Consider the following 23,991-nt stretch of genomic DNA (forward strand, 5'->3'; position numbering starts at 1 on the left):
GTTGCGTTGATGGTCCAATCCTTCTTCCATCACTCCCTGAAGAAGCAGATTCCAAGGTACTCTGTAAGAAATTGGCTCCCTGGATACAAGTATGAGAACACACACACACACACACACACACACACACACACACACACACACTTTTCCTTTTAGCTCCTTTGACCTTTGCTTCTGAGCCCTTTGGATGTGTAGAGGAGAAAGCTTTTCTCTCCTTCAGCCATGGGAGCTATAGTCTCCGTATGGGTCCTCTCTGCACTTATTGGCTGGGTCATATGTCCATCAGTGGATGGTTCAGGGAGAGTGAAGGGCTGCTGAAATCAGCTACCCAGATGCTCCTAGGAACTTGCTATTAATCCACTCCTAAGAAGGAATGCAAGAAGTGGGGAGGCCTGGGTTTAGAAGCATCCTGTCCTAGTCCCTCACACCTTTGATTGGGTCCCAGCCTCCTTAAGGAAGCCAGCAATCACCATCCACCATCTTTCTTTTCCTCTCCTCCCCCTCCTTCCTCTTCCCTTGTTCCCCCTTTTTGCATCTTACTCTGTGGTCCAGACTGGCCTCAGATGGACACCGCTCAGTGTCCTGAGTCCCAGATTATAATTCTGAGTTACCAGGCCCGAACTCTTCTTTCTTTCACATTTTTCTTCCTAGTTGAGATATTTCAAGCAAGGGAAGAACTCCTTCCCAAGCATGTTGCGGAAACATCACTGAACAAATAAACTACCTGGAAACACAGCTTGGAAACAAATAGCAGCTGCTGTCATCTATGGCCTGCTCCTCTACCTGCCCCACCATTTTCTTAATTTCTTTCTAATCTTGTTTGTAATAAAACCTGCTGTTCTAAATGGCTTTGGAGTTGAACAAACCAAAAATTTCTCCCAGGGCTCCCAGGTAGTTGTGGGTGGTGACTCTGAGCTGCTGGTTCCTAACATCTCCGTCCGCATGGTTCTGTGCTTCTATGGATAGAGAGTGGGGCGTGACTGGAATTTCTGGCATCTTCTGTTGTTTGTTTCCCTTTTTGTTGTTTGTTTGTTTGTTTCCTTTTTGAGTCTCTAAGAGTTGTTAATGTTTACTTTAGTTTTTCCTCAATAACCAAAGTTTCCTGTTTCTCATTTTGTTGAATATACATGCGATTGTATGTGTGTTTGCATGCATGTGTGTGGGCATATACACATATGTGCATATGTGTGTGGAAGCCAGAGGTTGACATTGATTATCTTACTGACTAGTCGTTGTTAAAACACTGATTCTCCGAGTTTAAGGCCAGGCTCCTCTACAGAGTGAGTTCCACAACAGCCAGGACTACATTGGGAAACAACAACAACAACACCCCAACAAAACAGACAAACACACAACTCCTTCCCTGGGGGTGATGTAAAGCAACATCTCCTCCTCCTCCTCCCAAGGTCCAGAGGATGAAACAAGGCATGATTCTGTGCAAAGTTCACTGGGAAACCAGTGAAAGTACTGGGCTTCCATGCAGAGCTTAGGTGTAAGCTTAATTACGGGGGTGTGGCCATGCCTCTGCAGAGTGCACCTGGAAAGCCTTACCCAACAGTCAGTCACACAGCTGGAGCCTGCAATCTTGCCTTTGCCAGTCTCTCTAAACTCCAGGCCCTCTCCCAGGCCACGTGCATCTTAGCAGGGGATAAGGAGCAGCAGATTTCAGAGATCTTATGGTCTATTTTGAGCATTTATGGGGGTGGCAGTGCCGGCTGTAAAGTGCCAGCCAGCCTAGATGCGATTTTCCTTTGCAAGTGGCCACAGAGGACCTCCCCAACGTGACAGGTGCCTGACTCAGAGGGCAGTAGCTCAAGACACTTGCCACCTTACAGGAAGCCAAGTCTATCACTTGACCTCAGAGCTCACTTGACCGCAACTTTCTCTGCGGATTGCCCACTGGGGCCTCCCCCAGTGTTAGAGTTACTGGTGGGTCACAACACTAGCCTGGCAAGGTTCATGGCTGTTGGAGATCCCCACTCTGGTCCTCACACTTGTAAGGCAGGCATTACACCTGCTGAGCCATCTCCCCATGTGGAGTCTTGGAAAGATTGTTAGCCATTGGCTTGAGAGAAGGGGTCTGACTTACTATAGACTAATTCTCAGGAACTCTACCTTATTGGCCGCCTTCCTCATGAGTGGCAGAGTGGGGGCTCCAAGGCAACCCCTCTTCCACTTCAGTGATGCTGTGGTGTAGCACTCCTCAGGATAAAAATGACTACTCAGGCTGGGGATGTGGCTCAGTCTACGAAAGACTTGGTCAGGTCCAAAAGGAACTCTGGACAAATGGCTCTCTGTGGTGAGGCCACAAATGGTGGCCTCAGGGCTTTCTCAGTGTCACCACTACTCTTTCTTCTTCTCTGCTCCTCTTGTCCTGCGCCCTCCCCTTCCCCAGTTTCTCATTTCTGTATAATCCAGCCATTTTGTCCATGTGCCATATTGGTTCTCCTTTGCCTTCCTCTATTGGTGTGCCCCACCCCCACCCCGTGTCCCACACTGGCCAATGACCGAGTCTATTAATTTTTCTCCGTGCTCTGGACTCTTTCAGATGACTCAGGCTGTGCTCCACCTCATACCTACAATAAATCCCTTCCCCTCAACCATGCTTTGGAGCAGTCAGTCCTCACTTCTGTGCCCTCCTAGCACAGCCCAAAGCCCAGGGTGCTAACTCCAACACCACATAAACTGTGTATGGTGGCAGATATCCGTAATCCAGCACTTGGAGGACCAAGGGCGGAATGCCGTCCTAGAGACTGCTCTTGGATACATGAGACCTTGTCAAACCCCCAAAGTGATGACTATAGTTTTTGATAAGTCGTTAACTTTTCATGGGGTCACCACAAGATTAAATTCAACTGTGTCTCATAGGCCCAGGCACTAGCCTCTGCCTCCAGGCCCTCCTAAGGTCACACAGTGAGCTAGTTTAAAGCTGCATTTGGTCTGAGTATGTTGGAGTCTAAGACTTGGGCTGTTCTCCTCCTGGCTGCTATCCCACCTGCCATAACATCCATCAGGTGTTCTGTGTGTCCACCTGAGGTAGGCTTCATGCTCAGTTTTTTTTCACTCAGCATTTTTTTTTTAGGTTGCTAACACTTAAAAATTAGATCAGCCCTTAAAGAAATCCCTGGGTTTTCTTGAGTTGTCACTAACTATCTTTTGTCCCTTCCCTTCCTGTCTCTGCCTGGAAGAAGAATAACCTCTTCTATGACAGGGCCACTTGGCTGCTTGGTCTTACTTGCCTAGCCTCTGTGGAAGGTTATGCCTAGGACTCTTCATTTATTCCTTTAAATTTTAAATATTATATTTATTTATTTATTTGTGTGTGTGTGTGTGTGTGTGTGTGTGTGTGTGTGTGTGTGTGCACTCACACATGCAGAGGACAACGTGCTAGATGTTGGTTCTTTTCTTCCATCAAGTGGTTCCTGGGGTCTTCTTGTCCTGGGGGCCTGGCATCCTGGCCCGAGCCACTTTTCTGGTCTCAGTTTACTTCTTTAAAGAAGCTATTTCTTTTGGATGAGGAATTGGGGGTCAAAGGCAGTTTCTGCCACAGACTTGAGATGTATGGACTTTGCTTATTTTCCTCTCCTCTGCTTGAGATTGTGGCACAGCAGCAGTGGCCGTGGGGCCTTCCCTGGACTCTGTGGCACTCACTTGACTTAGAGGGTTGACAGAAACCTGTTTGCTGCCATACACTTCCATAATCCTCTTGATTGAATTCCAAATCCTGCATTTACCTTGTGAGTTCTGAAAAACATGCTTTTGCAAGGAGAGGGTTACTGAGATGAGAGATGAGCCCCCAGAAAAACATTCAGGGAGGTGTCTTTTCCTTCCTTCCTTCCTTCCTTCCTTCCTTCCTTCCTTCCTTCCTTCATCTACTGCTTTACAGCCTGGTCCCAGCCCCTTTCCCCACTGTCCTCCCAGTCCCACCTCACATCCCCTCCCCCACCCCCTTCTCCTCCTCAGAAAAGGGGAGTCCTCCAAGCAGGTACCAACTCACCCTGGCAGATAGGATGCTGTTACTGTGGTAAAGCCCATGACCACAAAGAACTTGGAGAGGAAAGGGTTTATTCTGCTTTCATGTCCTGATCATAGCCCACCACGCCCACCATGGAGGGAAATCAGGGCAGGAACTCAAGCAAAAGTAGAAACCCAGGTAAAGAGGGGGGGCCATGGAGAAAAGCTGCTTCCTGCCTTGCCCTCCAGGGCTCACTCAGCCTGCTGTTTTCCCAACCCAGGACCACCTGCTGAATGGTGGCATTTGGACTGCGTCCTCCTCAGTCAGTCCGGAGAGTCAAGAAAATACCCTCACAGATGTGCCTGTAGGCCAGTCTGATGGAGGCATTTTCTCAGTGAGGTCTCTTCCCCAAAGAATCTTGCTTGCTTCTAGGTCAAAAACAAACAAAGGAATAAACCAGTCCACTTTGTTAATGCTAATTCCTTTTTGTTTGTGTGTTGATGCGCACACTTGTGGATGTAAGTGTGGTATGTTTGGATATGTGTCACGTGTGGAGGCCAAAGGTCAGTTGTCCCCGTTGGTCATTCTCCACTATATGTTTTCAGACAGAGTTTCCCTTCTCCCACTGACCCTGGAGAGCACTGAGCCATCCTGTCTCAGCTCTTAGTGCTGGGATTTTAGACATGGTCTGTCATGCCTGGCTGTTTAAAATGGGTCCTATGGAGGGAACTCAGGTCCTTTTGCACGTACAGCAAGGACTTTATGGACTGTGTCATCGTCCTGGCTACCCGTACTTTTATTGTTTTAATGGAAAACAGTTTCCTTTTGTCTGATTTAAACTCATCATAAAAGTGTGAAATAAAAACAAAGTGAATTTGACTAATTCCGTAGCTGTAGTTTAATTAAACTTTAAAAAAATTGATACCACTAAAAGATGCTCTCTCTTCAAATTCAAGTAATTGTATTTTAAGTAAACTTATTTTAAGTAACTATTTGCTGTTGTTGATGATGATAGTGCCTGGGATGGTGTCTTAAATTTTGATTGTTGGTTTTTCTTCAGGACCCTGCAGGGATCTTTGAGTTGGTGGAACTTGTCGGAAATGGGACATACGGTCAAGTTTACAAGGTAAGAAAGTTAAACTTGAACATGGCGCATGTGTAGCGTCAGTTTCTGAATGCTGCATAGCAATGCTGTCCAAACTTCCTCCTAAATGTTTCCCCACAACAGATATACCAGGTGAAGTCACACACCAGGAAGCTCCTCCTCCACCCTTGGGGATGCTGCTGTGGTCACACTGGCCACACAGGGCTGTGTGCCTTGAGCGTCCCCCTGCAGTGTACACCCTGTGTTTGTACCTGATGCATCGGAGGCTGCTTATCTGAAACTTCGCTAAATGCTCACATCCCTTCACTTTAAGCTCTGCCACGCTGTTTTGCTAAGGAGCAAAGGACACCATTCACTTTGGAGGCTGAGAAGTGAATTGGTTACTCACCCAGGGCACAAGTCAAATGAGTTTTCTCACAGTGTGAGGAGAAAATGCGCATGCGCACATGCCCACATGAACAAAATTAACTCTGGGAATTGCCAAATAGTGAGAAGATAGCTTGGGACTGAGATTCTCCCCTTTATTATTTTTGCCTACAAATCCAAATATGTTTAATAGGAGTCTTTCACCCTAATAAATTGTCTAAAAAAAAAAGATATAGATTGATACCTCTTTTGGTGATTGAAACGAAATATAGACTAACTGGTTTGGGAACAGAATTTGGGAGCTTTTGATAAACAAACTATTAAGAATCCTTCCACTTCTTGGTGCGGAGGCCTGGTAGCACTCAGAGAAAGAATAAGCAGGGTACCAAGATGAGACTTGATAGCCTATGACCATATAGTTGGGATGGGGCGGGGGGGGGGGGGGGGGAGGTTCCTGTCGGTCTTAGACTTAGTGAAGGGGAATAGGGTGAAGGGGGGGGGAGGGAGGAATGGGAGGATACAAGTGATGGGAAAACAATTGAGATGAAATCTGAATAAATTAATAAAAAAAAAGAATCCTTCAAAAAAAGCTTGATGTGTCCTCTGGGTTGTTGCCACAGAGCAGCCGTCTTTTCCTAAGTGGCAGTGGCGTGGGCTGGAATTCAAGTCCAAATTATCTCTTATTGTCCTTTTTTTAAAAAAAAATTTCTTCTTTGAGCCTAATTTTCTTTCAGTTTATTCAACGCGTTGTAGAAGTCATGCAGACTGTAATAATCTTGATTCTGCCGATGTCAAAAGGGCAGGGTTGCTTAAAGTATTGTGAGAGTGGGTATGCACAGCACTTTTATTGACGAGAATGCACTTTTTGGTGCTCACAGGGGTGAGAGACAATTTCTCCCTTGCAGGAAACAACCGTTTCCTAAAGTGTCAAGCCCTTACAAGTGGGCACAATGGAGACTCCATTTGCTGTTTACTTGATGCTGATCTTGCCTGACACAGAGAGAACTGTCTCTTGGAAAGTGATTTGAAATACTTGCAATGAAGATAATTAGGTTGGATGATTGTGTTATTGCATCTTGAGAGATTGGATTGAACTTGCGACACAACGTGGCTAATGAAGCAAGCTCTGTTCTAGGCAGAAAATGGTTCCTGACTTCTTGTCAATGTGCCAGAGCCACAGGGGGATGCTGTAGGTTTCAGGACAGCATTGTAGCATGCTTCCCACAACAGAGGAGACATTTAGGAGACACTTAGAAGCTTCATCACCTAATCCCACGGGTAGACCTGAGCAACCTGCAAGAGGGTAGAACACCTGACAGGGCCCAGGACTGCCTGGGAGTCACACCTTTGGCCGTGCCTGTGAGGGAGTTTCTAGTTAGGCTAACCGAGGTGGGAAGCAGATCCTAAATTTGGCAGCACAGCCCTATTTGTTGGGGCCATGGGCAAGATGAACTGAGTCCCAGCACCATCACTCTTTACTTCGGACCAGGGATGCCACGTGACCAGCTACGTCACACTCCTGCCGCAGCGCCTTCTCCACCTCGGTGGACCGTGGTCCTCAGATTGTGAGGCAAAATAAGGCTGCCCTTCCTTAAGTCACTTTCCCCATGCCAGGGATTTTGTCACAATAATGATTAAAAATGCATACAGAATTTAACTAGAAATAAGAATTTTTGGAACATCTTGAATTATATCTAAATTCATGACATTGGATGAAAAAACCAATTAAAAATCCCAACCAGAATCAAAGAGTCTCACACTTTTCTAAAAGAGGGAAGGTTTTTAGCAACTAGGTAGCTGATACTGTGATTCTAAAGGGTTCCATTTCTCTTTAAACTGACAACATTTGGTGCCTGTCATTGAAGTGGAGATTGCAGACAAAGGTCGCAGTTAGGACACGTGACTTGGGAACAAGAGACGTGGTCGCTTCCACAGTCCTATTAGCTGTTTTGTGCCTGGCGCAACTTAGTGAGAACACCTGAGCTGACTTATCTAAGGAATTGTGACTTCCTACTCACTTTGTGTTGTGTTCTGGGCCACTGGGTCATGTTAAGTTGGGTTCCTCATGAACAGAGATGACTGTGTTTCCTCAGGACCAGTCCAATCCTGCTGCTGCCAGAATACGAAAGGATTAAAGCACAGCCTCAAAATCTGAACTTACAGAATGACAACCTTAAGCAAATAAAATTTGGAACTGATTTTTCAAACCATGCATTTATCATTTCTGTGGAATAGCCGCATTGCTAAAATACAGTAGGCACACATAGACATTTTACAGCCTTGGGAAGAAATCTTTCTACGAAAAATTGCATGACAAATATTTTCTTTATATTAAATATTAACCCTATTAATTGTTATAATTAAATTAATTCTATGAATTCATCTACTGGTGATCCTAAGCTTCAGAAAGTAGTACATATTGCTATGAGTAACTGAATAACTTTACTTCATGGCATGTTTATCATAATAAACTCTCCTTTGAGAGCCATAGTATAATTTTATTTTCAAGTAGCCTTTAAGAGCATATGTCATATGATAAATAAAAAACACATGTAGCTTTTAAAAATATTTTCTGAGCTATGCCTGCACCAGAGACAGAGGCATCTGGATTATAACTGGAAATGTTTTATATAAATGCATTAAATAATGTGTAGCTTTTCAAAACTGCCTCCAGTCTCACCCCCAGTCCTAAGTTCATGGTTCCATGATCAGAAGAACCATCTCCAACAGTTTGGTCCCAGTAACCAAGTATTGATCCTATTTAATTTTATTTTTAAAATTTATTTACTGGATGGAATAGTCTAATAATATAAAATATAATTTTCACTGAGGCTTTTTAAATGAAAACAGTATCTCCTCATGTCTATACTTTCCAATATAAGATAAACCAAAGAGGAGTGGAGAGGTGGCTCAGTGTTTAAGGGTACATGCTGCTCTTCCAGGGGACCTCGGTTTGGGTCTCAGCATCCACATGGTGGCTCAGCCATAACTGTAACCCCAGTTTGAGGAGATTTGACACCCTCTTCTGGCCTCCAAGGGAACCAAGCATGTGAATGATGCACAGGCATACATGTAGGCAAATACTTATACACATAAAAGAAGAAAAAATTAATTAAAAAGTAACTGAAGGGAAGAATAGTGGGTTATAGAGGAGAATATGCTTAAAGGACGTAATAGACTTACATGAAAGTGGCTTTGTATAATTGTATGAGAAAATAAAAATATCTAAACAAATAGTAAGAAATCATAGGTGTGGATGGTAGAGTACATGGTGCTGGGAACTGGGAATGTAACATTCTGCATGTTGGCAAAGCCCGATCTACAGCTTGGCTTGTTATAGTTCATAAGGACTGAGTTACACGTGATACATCACAGGCAAACAAGAACAAGTAACATTCAACATCATAAAACAACCCCCAAATAAACAAAACAAAAAGCAAACCAGCACAAAGCCACATGCCATTCTGCTTAAAGTTTTAGTGTTTCTCAGCATGTCACTCATTGGGAATCCACTGGCCTCTGGACACATTTTAGTAACAGTTATTTTACAGAGTGTGTTACTTTTTCTTCATATGATAAAATACCATGATCAAAAGAAATTTCTAGAAAAAAGAGTTGTCTAACAGACAGAGGACAGTGACAGGTGTGAGGCCCACGACTGAGCTATTTTTCTGGATACTTTTTTTATGTATCTTTCCAGTTTCAACATTTCCCATAAAATTTTTGTCTGTGTATTTGGAAAAAGATAATAAACCAAATGTTCTATGCGTGTTTTTATGCTAGATGGTCTGTCTGTGTGCTAGGAATTTACAAAATAGGTCTGGACAATTTTGTTGGCTGAACAAGTGTATGGGAAAGCCCTAGGAATGTAAATTTTGAGATTGCACCTCTGAAATTCGCTTTCGTCTATCTGTGGTATGATCCAGGAATCTATTTTTAATTCAATCTGATAACTCAAGGCCTTGACATTATCTAAGATACTGCAAAGAGAATCCTCAGCCCCTCGCGGGACACGCTTACTGCGCCCACTCCCGAAGGGCTCCGGGATCGCTATGTTAGACTGGGCAGAAAGAGTGCAAAAGCCAGAGGTGGTAGGCGCTACAAGGAAACAGTGTCTTCTGGATATGGCAGGACAGGTTCAGGGGAGAGAGAGAGAGCGGTAAGGGGAGGGCAAGAGACAGAGAACAGGGGCAGGAGAGGCGAGCTATTGAGGAGTGCAAACAAACATGTGATTCAGTGGCCAAAGGCTCTGTGGCTCGCATGTTCTCTATTTTACACTGTGGCTATGGTCCCATTTGGTAAGGAGAAAATGTCTCTACTCACTCACACACCACTCTAGGCCAGGCTTCCTCCACCTCAGCCTCTAGAGATTCTTTGCTATGCCAGCTGGTCTGGGTCTTAAAGAAGGTTCATCAGTGTCTTTTGCCTCTAAGTCACAAGCTCCTGGTGCCATCTCCAAGATGTGACAGTCAGAATGCTTCCAGAGTCTACCAAGCATCTCCCGAGGAACAGAGTCCTCTGCAGTTGAGAGCCACTGCTCAAGGATAAGAGGGTAGCAAGAGTTTTAACCCCAGACACAGAGACAGCAGGAGTACACAGTGTGGGGCAGAATGCAGGCCTGGACGGGCGAGATGGGGGAAGTGATGGAAGTGCAGGGGGCCCGGGGTGTCACGCTGCACCTGGGACATGGGGTGCCTGGGCCCTGTTCTAGCTGTGTGAGCGTGACCGGCTTAGTTATGCCGAGTCAGCATTTCTTCACTCATTGTTGATGATGCTGATAGGGAGGCTGTGAAAACTTGTGTGTAAAGTCCATGGAAGCCCTGAGTGTGTTCCTGACACCCAGCAGCTGGTCAGTGACCTTTGCTTCTTTCTAAGCATGTGTGCCAGGCCTTTGCATGATCTGGATTCTAGAGAATGTTTTATGAGCTGAAAGAAACATTCACAGAAGAATGAAGCCAGAAGCACACATCATGTGCTCTGCACTCAGTGTTTGGCCAGTGCCTAAGCTGCTCAGGGCACCATTATTTGTACTAAATTCAAGGACCAATGGTTCTAGTATGGCATTTGATGGCATAATTGCCATTTAGGTATTGTAATTCACCTTGAATATTTATTTATTGTGTGTATGCATGTATAAGTGTGCCTCCCTGGGTATGCATCTGTGTGTAGGTGTAGAGGGTGCGAGTGCACATGGGTACATGTGCATGCGGAGGCCAAAAGACAACCTTGGTTGTCATTCTTCAGGTGTCATCTAGCTTGTTCTAGAAGACAGGGTTCATCATCGGCTGGAAACTCAGGGAGTCGAGGCAAGGTCGCCTGGCCACTGTGCACCAGGGTCTGCCTTTCTCCACCACCCCAGCATTGGGGCTACCAGAACACATCAGCTGGGAGGTCCATCTCAGGTCCTCATGTCTGCAAGGTCATCATTTTACTTAGCTACTACCCCTTGAGTGTTTAAAAATGACAGTTTTTCAATAAGTCATAAAGGCTTGGTCATTAGGGGAAGCATCACTGGCTCCAGCATTCTAAAACTTTGATAGGATAAGAGCAATTTTCATATGATATAATTATTTTATACATTTGGGGGGGGCGAGAATCAATAGTATTTCCTCTTTAGTTACTAAAAATACCCAAGTCGTCAGCCTTCACTCGTCCCTAATCCTGGAGTGTGGGGTAGAGTGGAACTCTCGTAGGGGCTGAAGACATCCTGCAGGGTTTCCGTTTGCCGTACAGTACATTTTGGTATGCCATAGTTTCGCTTGGAAGCTCAATTGTTCTGGTATGTAAGATGACCCTGCCCCCCCCCCCCGCGCCCTCCCCCACTGCCTTTTATACACCCCACTAGGCCATTGCAAATTCATGGCCACAAAAGCATTTTGTCAAATATAAACCACTCACCGTCTCTAAGGCTTGGTTTGCTGCCGCTGTCTCTCGTCAGAAGGAATTATAAAGGTGACAGGAGCAGTTTGTGTGCGGGGAGGTCTGCTTCCATGGTGTGCTCTCTCATCTTCACTCTTGGGCTCACTGCGCTGTGTCCTAGTCGGATTTAAAGGTCCCTTCTGCATAGCGCCACACTTGCCACAGAGTCACTCGTTCCTACTCTTGTCTCTTGGGGCAAACAAGGATTGTTGCGTTGAGTGGGAGACCCCTGGATTTGTCTTCACCTCACTGACATTTGCTATCCAGTATGCATATCTCTCAAAGTTTGTTCAATGACACCCCAAAGGTGGCTGTGTGAACAGTGAACAGTGTTCAGTGACTGGGGAGCCCCCATAATTCTCCTGACCCCACCACCTTCTTGAGGGGACACAGCGATATATTTGTGTTGCTTTGTTTCACCAGACACTTCCCCCAATTTATTTAACTCTGGGGTCCCTTTTCTCTCCCTGCAAACAACTCTTCCCAGTACCTCCTAAGTGATCCTGTAGCATACAGATAGTGAAAGTGGCTGCTGCTGGGCGCCGAAAAGTACTTTTCCTCCAGGCTCTCAGATGCAGAAATAGATAGAAAGCCGCCAGGTCAGGGCTGGGCCTCTCAGGTGGTGTACATTTTTGGAGGGGAGACATTTTTTTTACTTTAGGGATGAGACCTGGACCCTTGTATTTCTAGCCCAAGGTTTTAACTACATTTATACACTGGCAGCTTAAGCTACAATCTTACCCACCTTCATGATCAGCGTCACAGTATATGATTGTGGCATAACCCTGCCCTCAAGTCTCCAGGAAGCAAGATAAGTCAGCTACCTCGTGTGTATTACAGGCTCTGTATGGGCAGTGGTAATTCTGTGGGGGCTTCACATGCCAGGTGACACTTGGGACCCGAAGAGTGGATAGATAAACAAAGGAAGGCCATAAGGAAGAGAATCTCGGGGAAAGAGCAGCGTTAACCAAGGCCTGGGGGTTGCTGGTTACCCAGTTCAGGGTCAGTGGCAAAAGTGAGGCAGGATTAGGTACAGACAGACCACAGACGGATGGTTCTTCTGCCTTCTGCTGTGATTGTGTGTGTGGTCTCACAGAGGTGTGAAAAAGGATCTGTCTAGCCATGCCGTTTGTCACTTTTCATACAGAATGAATAAATATCCTGAGATGTTTCAAGCTTCATTGTAACCTAGCCTTCGTGTTAAATCTTTGCCCAAACGCAGGCTACTGTGCTTTCTGAGAAGAACTTGAGCCATGCCGCTAAAGCATGTGAGTTGAGGAAGATGAAGTTTTGAGTTAGTTTATTAGGATTTAACCCATTGTAAGTCACAGAGATTCTGTGTAATGAGTGGATTGTGCGGAACCAGTCTCCAGGGCTCCTTCTGACTACAGAACCATTAGCAAGATGAATTGTGCCAAATGCCTAACCTAGCGCAAAGCAATCTCCTTGTCCTGGTGGCATGGCTTGGGGGCAGCTCTGCTGAAGGTGCAGACATGGGAGCCTTTTGTGACACTTGCTCATTCATTCAGACATATCAGGTGTCAGCAGGTTCCCAGTGCCTCCATTAATGATACCTTCTCTTTTTTCATTGTGGTGCCAAGGATGAAAAAGTCAGGGCTTTAAGCATGCTGCTATAGTGTTATACCCATGGGCCACACTCTAAGCCCACAGTGACATCTATTTTTGATATAAAATGAGAAGACGATGAAGTTTTCTATCAGGGCCAGGCACAGATTGACATTCCCGTACCCACAATGCTGGAATTGAAAGATCAGTTAGCACACGACATCCTTGCGGTTTTTGGATCTCAGAATATCTTGGTGATGATAAGGTATTGTCAAGTAATTAGACATCGGTAGTTGCTACCACACAGTGACCTTTATTTTGGGGTTGTTTTTGGTAACCTGAGAACTGGGACTCCCTCAGGATCATAGGTGCAGAATTCAGAGCTGTTCGGTTTTGAATGATTTGTGAAGAGAAAACATTTCAGCATCTTTACAAAGAACAACCAATTTCCTGAGCACTGAGATTGGATTTGTTATCTCTATAGTAAGTTTAACCTCAAGTGTATTCTCATAAAAATCCACTTGGATATTTTTGGATGTGTGTGATAAGCAAGTGCACTTCATACTTTCTTTGCTGAGGGTCTAGGACAGGGAGAGTGTTGTAGCAGGGAGTAGAGGGGTGGGGATGGGCGTGGCCTTTTCTGCTGAGCTCTGTGTCCTTGGGGGGGGAGGGGTGTGGGTTCAGAACCGTGTCCTGTAGTTCACTTTCCAAGGTAACCCGTAAAATTTCAGTGTCCAGCCCATTCCTGTTGACAACAAAGGAATGCAGTCATGGTAGCTGGCTCCCAGCGAGCCCTAAATAAATACAAGCAACAAAATGGGAATTATAACATTAAACATCTTGTCTGTGCATATTGCAGGGAAGAACTAAGGACTACATTGTATGAGAAGTTCAGTCTCCTTTAGGGCGAACACACTCTGCTGTTTTAGGAACCCTGTCTATGGTTGCATAATGCGCCCACTGAGTGGGACATGCAGTCAATGGCAGGCCATTCACAGGCTGAGTGATTTTTCTTGTGAAAGTCAGTTAGATCTGTGCATCCTTTTCAGGGAGCTGATGTATGGTACTCAGTTCGTTGCCTTTGCTGGATATCACTGCCCTTCTAGCTGTGTTTCTTTCATTTTGTTCAAAGGCACTCAGTGCAGACGGAGCCACTGCAGCCATTCTTAAGGACAGCATCACAAGCAGCAATATTCAGTTCACTCACTGTTGTGTAATCACAACCAGCACCTGACCTCAGAGTTTTCTCCTGTTTCCAACTGAATTCCAAACAGGATTGCTGCCGTCTCTCCTGGCACCCTGTGTCTGTCCCTGTCCCTGTCCCTGTCCCTCTCCATGTCCCCCGTTGTATTCACTTCCTCTGGCAGGGCCTTGCTGCATATTAGGGAGGGCATCAAAATCACCCTAATTCTATATATAACCTCTGTTTTCTGGGTGCTAGCCTTATAGGCATGTGCCACCATGCCTGCTCAGCAGCATCCTCATTCTCTTTCATCTCCCTCTCCTAAAGATTTATCATTATCATTGTTGTTGTTGTTACTATTATTATTATTATTATTATTATTATTATTATTATTATTATTATTATTATTATTATTACATTATTACTATGTGTATGTCTTTGTGACGGTATGTGTGTGCATGTAAGTAAGTACATGAGGAAGCCAGAGATAATAGGTTTCTCTGAAGTTGGAGTTACAAGCATTTGTGAGCTGCTCAGCATGGATGCTGGGATCTGAACTTGGTCTTCTGCAAAAGCAGAGCCATCTCTTTATCAATTTACCTCCTCTCTCTCTCTCTCTCTCTCTCTCTCTCTCTCTCTCTCTCTCTCTCTCTCCCTCTCTCTCTCTCTCTCTCTGTGTGTGTGTGTGTGTGTGTAGACCAGATATAGGCACTGGCTGTTGATGAGTGCGGGAACGCTTTCCTGACACCCCCCCACCCTCCACACCCCCCCACACTCTCGCCCCTTTCTCTTGGCCAGTGACTCTACAAACTTAACACTTGCCCCAGGCCACAGCCTTTCTGGTGGAGCCCTGTGCCCTTTTGGCACCTGGGAGCAGCTCACTGAGCTCACTGTCTGGAGTCTCCCAATCTAGCCTGGAGCTCCCTCAGGTCAAGGACCCTATCCTACCGTTCCTCTTGTGCTGCTACAGAGTGAGTGGGTAAAAAGATCAGCTTAAAACAAAGCCACTAGTCCTATGTCTAGCTGAATGCTTTTTATTTGATCACAAGCCTTTTATTTGATCACAACTCTTTTTTATGCCTTAATCAAGACACTGCCCCTAAAGACCATAATTAACAGGCAGCAATAGCTAAGAACTTGGTAACAGGTGGAATGGTGCCCTCCCAACGTCCTGTGTAAAAGAAAGTAGTAGAATGAAGAAATTTTGCTTCCTTCCAAAACCGGTTTCATGGATGTGAATCTAAAACTGTCTGTGTGTGTAAATGCAAGGATGCACAGCTCACATGACCTTCAGGAGCCTGTTACATACTTCTGTCAAGGGAGGGTAGGTCTCCCAGGCTGCTTCTCTTCCATGTCTTTGGAACTGTAGAGTCAATCATTGGTCTTGAGGATAGAAATATGTTTTATTTCACTTAATCTTGACAGTGAGAAAATTTCCCAGCAAGAAATTCAGTGAGAATTGTCTTAAATGCTTGCTCATACCCTTGACTTGCAGTTTTACTATTTTTTTTTTTTTTTGTTCAGGAGACTCTGCATATGTCTCAATTCAAATTAGGAGTGATCGAGTCATATCTTCTATCCCGACACGGGGAGGTTGAGGCAGGAGGACTGAAAGTTGGAGGAGAACATAGTGAGATGCTATTTAAAATGACATTTAAACTGCAAATAGATGTAGATTAGTGATGTCATAATTGGTTTGAACGTGTAGTTCTTCTAATCTTTATATCCAGAATACAGACCCATGATGGATTGCTTGGAATCCAACCACAGGTTTCTTAGTACTGGGACACAGCATGTTGTTTATGTAATAAACAATGCAAACCCTGGGATTGCCTGTCTGCAGTGGTGGAACCAGCAAACCTGGGCTTCTGTGTCAGCACAGGAAACTTATGTGCTGGTTGTCTGACGTGGTCGGTGCTTCTTTCTCATGCTTTAGTTTTGGTGAGAGCGAAGGACCAACATGCTTCCAGTTTTTTTCCAGACCCTCAGCTCTAATGGCGAGGTACAGGACATGATGCCCTGACCCGACCCCACGCCTGTGGAAATGATTTATTCTCTCAGCTGCAGTTGTGTGCTTTTGTGAATGAAGGGATAAATCTTACTTCTCTGGAGTTGAAGCAGATATTTGCTAGCTGAATAATCCATCATTTCCCCCTATTCTGAGCAGATGGGAGCCCACGAACCCGTAACTCTCATGGATGCAGCAAGCTGCCTGCTCTGTGGTGCTGTGTTTCTTTTTTTTTTTTTTTTTTCTTTTTTTTCTCCTTTATTAATTTATTCTTGTTACATCTCAATGGTTATCCCATCCCTTGTATCCTCCCATTCTTCCCTCCCTCCCATTTTCCCCCTATTCCCCTCCCCTATGACTGTTCCTGAGGGGGATTACCTCCCCCTGTATATGTTCATAGGGTATCAAGTCTCCTCTTGGTAACCTGCTGTCCTTCCTCTGAGTGCCACCAGGTCTCCCCCTCCAGGGGACATGGTCAAAGGTGAGGCACCAGAGTATGTGAGAAAGTAATATCCCACTCTCCACTCTACTGTGGAGAGTGTTCTGTCCATTGGCTAGATCTGGGTAGGGGTTTAAGGTCTACCACCTGTATTGTTTTTGGCTGGTGCCTTAGTTTGAGCGGGACCCCTGGCCCAAATCTGCCTATCATAATGTTCTACTTGTAGGCTTCTAGGACCCTCTGGATCCTTCTACTTTGCCATTCTCCCATGCCTCTTTCATCTAGAGTCCCAATAGAATGTCCTCCCCTCTGTGTTTCTTCCTTAAGCAATCACACAGGCTCTGCATTTGGGGTGAGGATTGCAAAGAAAAAATTTTCACCATTGTCCTTTCAGTTCAATTGACTACAATATTAGGAAAAACCTATTTATTAGATGTTATCATAAAAACCAGGTAGAAGTACTCACAGCACAGACTCCTGTATCAGCTTCCACTAAGGACCATGTGATGCCTGTTTGATTTGGACGTGTGGTACCCAGGGACACCAGTGATGCTCTCAAGGCTATTATCAGTCATTTCAATGACAGATTCTGTTGACATCTATCTTCTTCCTTCTCTTGATGTGTCACAACAGTGAAAGTTAATGAAAACACAGGACAGCCTGTCCCTGTCTTTGGAGGGAGGCAGGGTTGTTTGCATACACTCTAGAAAGGAGGTTTAAATGCTGTAGAGTCTAGTTCTGCCAACCCCACCCCCTGCCACCACTACTCTTTCTGGTGACTTCAGCCAGAGAAAAGGAATAGTCTGATGCGACCCCAGACAACATTTTGCTCTACCACTTTGTATCTGCTTAGGTAGTTGGAAAGATTCTCCAGCGCACCAGAGCCACCTGTTCCCTGAAGGATCCTGTCAAAGCTTCCCCATCCCTTCTAGGGGCACTCCTTGGGGAAGGGATGCTGGGCTCCAGGCCCTCTGAGTGCTCCTAGCAGTCATGGCATGGGAGGTGGGACAGCAGAGGATCCTTAAGGAGCTGTCACTGCCCTTCTTTTGGGGGCCTCAGCTTTATCTGTTGTTTAAGAAAAGGCTTGCTTGAACAATGCTATTATCTATAGTTAATCATCTAGTAAATATGTCATAAATTAAGATGTGGCCAAGAAACTAGTGTTGATAGAGGATGGAGAACACACACACACACACACACACACACACACACACACACACACACACACACGGCCCGATGGTACAAATGCAGGACAGCAATTTCTCAAACAAAAAAGCTTTCTGTTTGAATATTGTTTTCTAGTCTGGAAACGTTTATTTATGACCAGCTTATGAAGTTAATGAGTAATGCCATGGTCAAAGGTATCGGTGAAGTTTCTCCTAAAGTGCACACAGCACTGGATAGCATCCAAGGCCACTGTTTTTGAGCTTCTGGTCATTAGATTGTGTTGTTAGTGTTTGTCTCCCTGTCCTGACCACCACTTACACTGTCCCCCTTGCATCCTCCATCCTAGCGCCAAAGCTGGATGGACTGCACTCCGTGTCTCTCTCCATCCAGGGAGGGTCTTTGAACTTCTGAGCATCAAATTCAGATATTCGCTGTGATTGAGCTGCTCAGTGCTGACAGAGAACACAAACGCTTTAGAAAGTCACTCATCAGGGAGGGCAAGGATGAGGACACAAACAACATCGGTGCCAGGCCTCATCTTGTGCCTCCCTAGGGCTGGAAGAGCTGCTCCTTCGGCTCTCAAGGTCCCGAGTGGTTTTCTTTCCATGTTCCTGGAAGGACCAGCCAAGGTGGTCAGCTGTCAGTCTGGGAGCACTTGGGGACAACCTTTTCTCTATGGCTGGTGCTTATTCTTGTGGTGAACAAAAGTGAGACTGTAGAGCGTGGCCTAAGTTAGGGTACACATAATCGAAGTGCTTGGTGTTAAATATTAGCTTAAAAAATAAGGCAGGGGTAGTGAGCTACGCAGTGAGTGTGTTTCTATACTGTCTATATCCACACTTGCACCTACATGTTTATCTAGTATGTATGTATGTATGTATGTATGTATGTATGTATGTATAGTTATCATATATTTTCTGTCCATTATGCATCCATTGGTACATCTATCTATCAGTCATCTGTCTATGTCTCAGTTCGGTGTGTGAGATGATTGAGTTCCTTGCTTTACTGAGATTGGACTTTTTTCTGTGATGGTAGCAGTTGAAAACCATACTAGTTTTTTTGTTGTTGTTGTTTTGTTTTTTACAGTATGATAGATCATAAGTCATGCCTGAGGTGTTAGAAGACGATTGAGAGAACCGGAGAGGTGGCTCATTGGTTAAGAACATGTACTACCTTGGCAGAGGGACCCAGGTTCGGTTCCCAGCACCCACACTGGAAGCTCACAACAATTTTTAATTCTAGTTCCAGGGGTTCTGATGGCTTTCCTGGGCACCCACATGCATGTACACATTCCTACCTGTACATAGCACACACATAATTAAAAATGAGATGGGCACCCACACACATGTACACATTCATACCCATACATAACACACACACACACACACACACACATAATTAAAAATAATTCATTCTGTTAGAAAAACAGAACACTTTGTACTAACACTTTCACAGTGGGTTTGGAAGGAGAAGATATTTACAAAAATTCTCCCAGGCTGGATATGGGTTCATGGAGGGGTGAGACAGGAGTCTCTCAAGGTCAAGGCCAACCCGGACTACACTGTAAGAGCGTGTCCCAACAAGTGAAACAAAAGCTTACCCTCCAAATTAAAATTCTAAGGAACATTAAGTGCTTTCATCTTTTAAAGTTTTAAAACTACACACATTACTTTTCTATTTTCACTGTTAGAAGATTCAAAGGACATTTTTAGACTAGGTGAGGTGAAGGTCTGCACACCCCAGCGAAATGCCCCATTAGCCTAGGGGGCTGAGAAACAGGCAAAGGGTCTTAACTGCTTTCCAGGCTTGAGCTTGAGGTGAGGTGAGCTCTTGCTAGGATTGCTCAGGACCCATCTCTATTTTGCGTTCTGTGGTTATGAATGCCACATTTTAATGTGTGATTAGGTGGCTGTTCTTCACTTGTGACCTCTGGTTGATAAGTCTCTTTGAAGGACAAGGGCTGGCAGCAGACCCAGCACTAACATGTGACGTGCTTATGTAATGTATGCATGTCTTATGTTGTATGTATGGATTTCTGTACTGCGTAAGGAAAGAGCTAGGTAGCATCTCTGCTTTGCAGCTAAGTCTAACAATAGAATACAAGCAGACTTGAACTTATAACCTTTGGACACCAAAGACTTAACAGCCGTAATTCACTGGGTTGCTGAAAGAGTGGAGAGGCTCACCGCTCAGCTCAGTCATTTATGGACTATTCCTTCGTATTTCTGATTTAACCTAGGACTCTTTTTTCTGGATTCAAAATGGAGGAATCACAGTACCAAGCTGTGGCTCCTCGGTGTTGTTGGCTTGCTTTATTTCTCCTCTCCTGCAATTTAAAAAGACAGAAGAAAGGTTATTCTGTTACTTAAAAATGATACAAAAAGAAGATAAAGTAATGCGGCTCTTGTGTCCTTTAAATTGCTCTATGTAAGAGATGACTTAACGATAAAAACTCAGCCAAAATATCTTGATATTCTAGAAAGTTCTTTGGGTTAGGCCAGTCAAGTAACCTTGACACCCCTTCTACATTTCTGAGCACATTAAAAACCCATTAATTTTCAGAGGCTATACTGGGGCTGCACCTGACCTTTCAAAGTGTGTTAGAAGGAAGGAATTCACCAAACAATTTCAGAGTATAAACAGAAATTTGAGAAGTTTGTTGCAAAGCTTCCATGCCTAAGTGCCTTTATGTATCTGAAACTATTGTTTGTTTATCCCTATTGATATGCTAATGAGAACTATTTTTTAATAAGAGGGTGTTCCTTCTGCATGTACTTGGTCATTAATCTGTGCAGCATTTCCCCCTATGTACACAGTGTCAAACAACTTTGCATCTAAAGTAGCCAAAGCTGGCTGAACCCTCCTGTCAAGGTCTGAGCATTTTGGAGACTTGGAAATCATTAGCGGCTTATCCTGTGGATACATGCCCCTTAGAGAGCACGTGGCTAAATCTCAGAATGGATGCCTTTAATATTATGTATGGAGATGCAGTTTACCTCTCTGGGTGGGAGATGAGGTAGCCTTGTGGAGTCTGAAAGCTTACAAACTGTGTCATGTAAAAACAGAATAGAGATTCGTGAGACCCATGTGGGTTTTTTTTTTATTTTTTATTTTTATTTTTTCCTGGTCCATGAATTATTTTTTTTTAATTTATTCTTGTTACATCTCAATGGTTATCCTATCCCTTGTATCCTCCCATTCTTCCCTCCCTCCTATTTTCCCCTTACTCCCCTCCCCCCCATCTGGGTTTTTAATGACACATGCAATGGGGAGGGCAGTTCATGGGTCACATGCAATGGGGGGGGGGTAGTTCACAGGCTACCCTTGCTTAGAATGTAGAATGAGCGTTTCAGATATTGGAACACATATTATTCTCCTGAAAACACAGCCGTTCATCTATGGACCAGACCCTCCTCACTCCTAGTGTGGCCTGCCATCTAGCAGTACGTCTGTCATCATCTGGAAGACGGTTAGAAATGCAGTTGCCCAGGCCCTCCTAAGGCTGTTCTTTGAAGCCTACTTTTCAGAAGATGCTGTTGGAGAGTTCTATGCCCATTTCCATACCTTAGGCAAGAGGCGAGGGACTTTTCCCAGGCCTGAGGACTAGAGACAGCTTGATTGCAGGGTCCCTTTTTCTAGATAAAGAATCCATCTAGGATTCGGGATAGGCAGGATGCTGGGCATGAATCACTAGATCCGTCTGACGTACCGTTTCCATGGAAACTAAGAGCATTAACAATAGGCCTTGGTGTCCAGTCCTGGTTGGCTTGTGTCCCAGATAAGTCATACCTTTGAGTAAGTGATGAGGCAGGGACACGTCATCTCAGCCCTCAGCCCTCAGCCCTGGCACTAAGCAAGACACTCGCTGCGAGTTTTGTAGAGCTTGGGTGGAGAACAGAGCTGGACTGGAGACATGTCTGCTACTCTCGAAGGATTCAACCCTTGTAAAATCTATGGTTGTCCTAAAATGATCCTTCAAGTTACATGCAAACTTAAACTGGTGCTATTATGTTTTGTACTCAAATTAATGAAAAACATCCACACAGATGTGTATTTATCGAGACCGGGTTTCTCTGTGTTGCCTTGGCTGATCTGGACTAACTTTGTAGACCAGGACTCAAACCTACAGAGATCTGCCTACCTCTGCCTCCCAAGTGCTGGGATTACAGGCATGTGCTGCCACACCTCCATAGGCATACAACGTACTGTAGTAGTGTTCCATATGCCTGATCATGCCCAGCGCTCAAGATGGCTTTCATTTGAGAGATGCACCAGATGTTTTTACAGAGGACATTTTTAATCACACAGCTGTGCACCACTAGAGCCCGGGTCCGCTCACAGTTGAGGAGCAGATCCCACATCTTGGGGAGATCAGGTCATGCCTCCTGCAGCTCTCTCTGAGACTGAGAGTGAAGAAGCTGTCGGTGCTGTAGCCAAACAGTAACCAACCCCTAATTTATGGTCTATCTGGCTTTTCTGTGGTCTTTGTCATGAGCACTAGGTTGAGCTAAATCATACGGGCCACCCCTTCAGAGGTTATAAAAGTCAGGTATTGACTTTGTCTGGGATTCTCTGAAGATTTCTTGGACAGGTCTCTAACAGGGCCCCTCTGTCCCCTTCTTAATGAGCTTCTCAGTGAAGCTCTCTCCAAATCTTAAAGGGCAGCCTTCCTCATCATGTTTGTCTCACATTTATTTGACATTTTTATTCAATTGAGGACTGTAAAGTATAGTGTGCCTAAAGAATGGGTGAGGCAGACAAAGATGTCCAGTGGCTGTTAGCTAATGTTATGGGGGTGAGCAGAGGGCTAGCACTTAAGAGTTCTACCGAAGACATTTGAGTACTGATTACACTTCACTGGACCCCAAGCCTATGACACTTTAATAATCCCAGCCTCCAGATCTTGAGAAGTCAACTTCTATTGTACAGTACTTCTCCAGAATCAGGTATTTTGTCATAGCAGCACTAATGGACTGAGATACTATTATCCTACATGTTTTGTAACTCTTCTACATGGTCCCTAGAAATGCATTGTTTTTTTTTTGTTGTTGTTGTTGTTTTTTTTTGTTTTTTGAGGGAAAAGATGAAGCTTTCTAACAGCCTCATGAAGCTTTCTTGCTTTGGGAGCAGATCACCTATTTGCCTTTGAGTTAATATCTCTTAAACCACACAGAGAAGAAAAGTGCCTTTGAATAGAGCTTCCAGAAGGTCCTGGTACCACGGGCAGCTTCACCTCAACAGTGAATCTAGACTCTAGTGTAGTAAGTTGTGTTTTTGTGAATTGCTTCCAAATATCAGAAAGGAAATAGATTTGTCTCCATCTAAAACACAAAGGAAATGGAGTGATTATGGGGATGTTAGAAGTTTAGAGCCAGAAAATTGTTTTGACATTTTGTTGTCTCATTTTCACAGAATCCTAGATAGGCAGTTTGGGGTCAGAGTGTCTAATAGGAGCAGATCAAAGCTAAGAACTCTACTGTGTGACGTTGCTTCTTGGGACTTAAGGAGCCTGTCTCCTCTAGACCCTGAGCGATTAGTTTGTGCCCTGGGGCTGCCTGATCTTTGTGTAACCATCCCAGCTGGTGGCATCCCTTGCTGATGTCATTTCTGTGTGAATGTCTCATTCTTGTGGGGAATCTTTAACTATCTGCTTCTGTCCAAACTATTGTAGCATCTTCTCAGAGCCTGGCAGAGGGAGGTGCTTTGTCCCAGCTGACAATGGCTATTAACGGCGCCAATCACTATTTCTAAGACCAAGCATGATGTATGGTTTAAAATAGAATTAAGGGATTAGATCACTGCCTGAAAGTTCTGATTCCCCCCTAGATCCATGTTGGAAATTCTGGTATTTTCTCAGGATTTTTTTTGCTTTTTGTTTTGTTTTCTCTTGAAAGAGAAAAGCAGCTCATTTCCTATGTAATATTCTTTATGGTGGTTTAGCTAATCTTGTTGCTTTTCAAGGTTTAGCTATTTGTCTCCCAACTACATGATTTGTTGTTGCCGTTTCCAGAGAGGTTTTAACTTAATTATTCTATTGTTCCTGATAGGCACAGTGACCCAGGTTTGACCATCTCAACAAGAGGTCTTCTTTCAGAGGGGTGGTGGGAGATTGCAAACCCAAGAATATATTTGGCATCTAGTTTTTCTATCCTTAACATTCTGATGGGTTTCCCCTGTATACCATGAAATAGTAAGTGTGATCTCAATTTAAAAATCATTTGAAAGATACTTGCTACAGAAGGACAGACTTCCAGTGTCTGTGTCTCCTTGAGGTTGATGAGCG

General features: G+C 44.5%; 1 protein-coding gene across 5 annotated transcripts in view; it reads left to right on the plus strand.

The window, feature by feature from the left end:
- Positions 1–23,991, plus strand: part of TNIK (TRAF2 and NCK interacting kinase) — a 409,373-nt gene that overhangs the window by 96,894 nt on the left and 288,488 nt on the right. For all 5 annotated transcript variants that reach the window (XM_084769731.1, XM_084769733.1, XM_084769734.1 and 2 more), the window contains exon 2: positions 5,013–5,078. In XM_084769731.1, the coding sequence (XP_084625857.1) occupies positions 5,013–5,078 (66 nt within the window). The remainder of the gene's footprint in view (positions 1–5,012; positions 5,079–23,991) is intronic.

This window comes from Acomys minous, assembly GCF_964271855.1.
Source record: "Acomys minous genome assembly, chromosome: 19".
Classification (NCBI taxonomy): Eukaryota; Metazoa; Chordata; class Mammalia; order Rodentia; family Muridae; genus Acomys; species Acomys minous.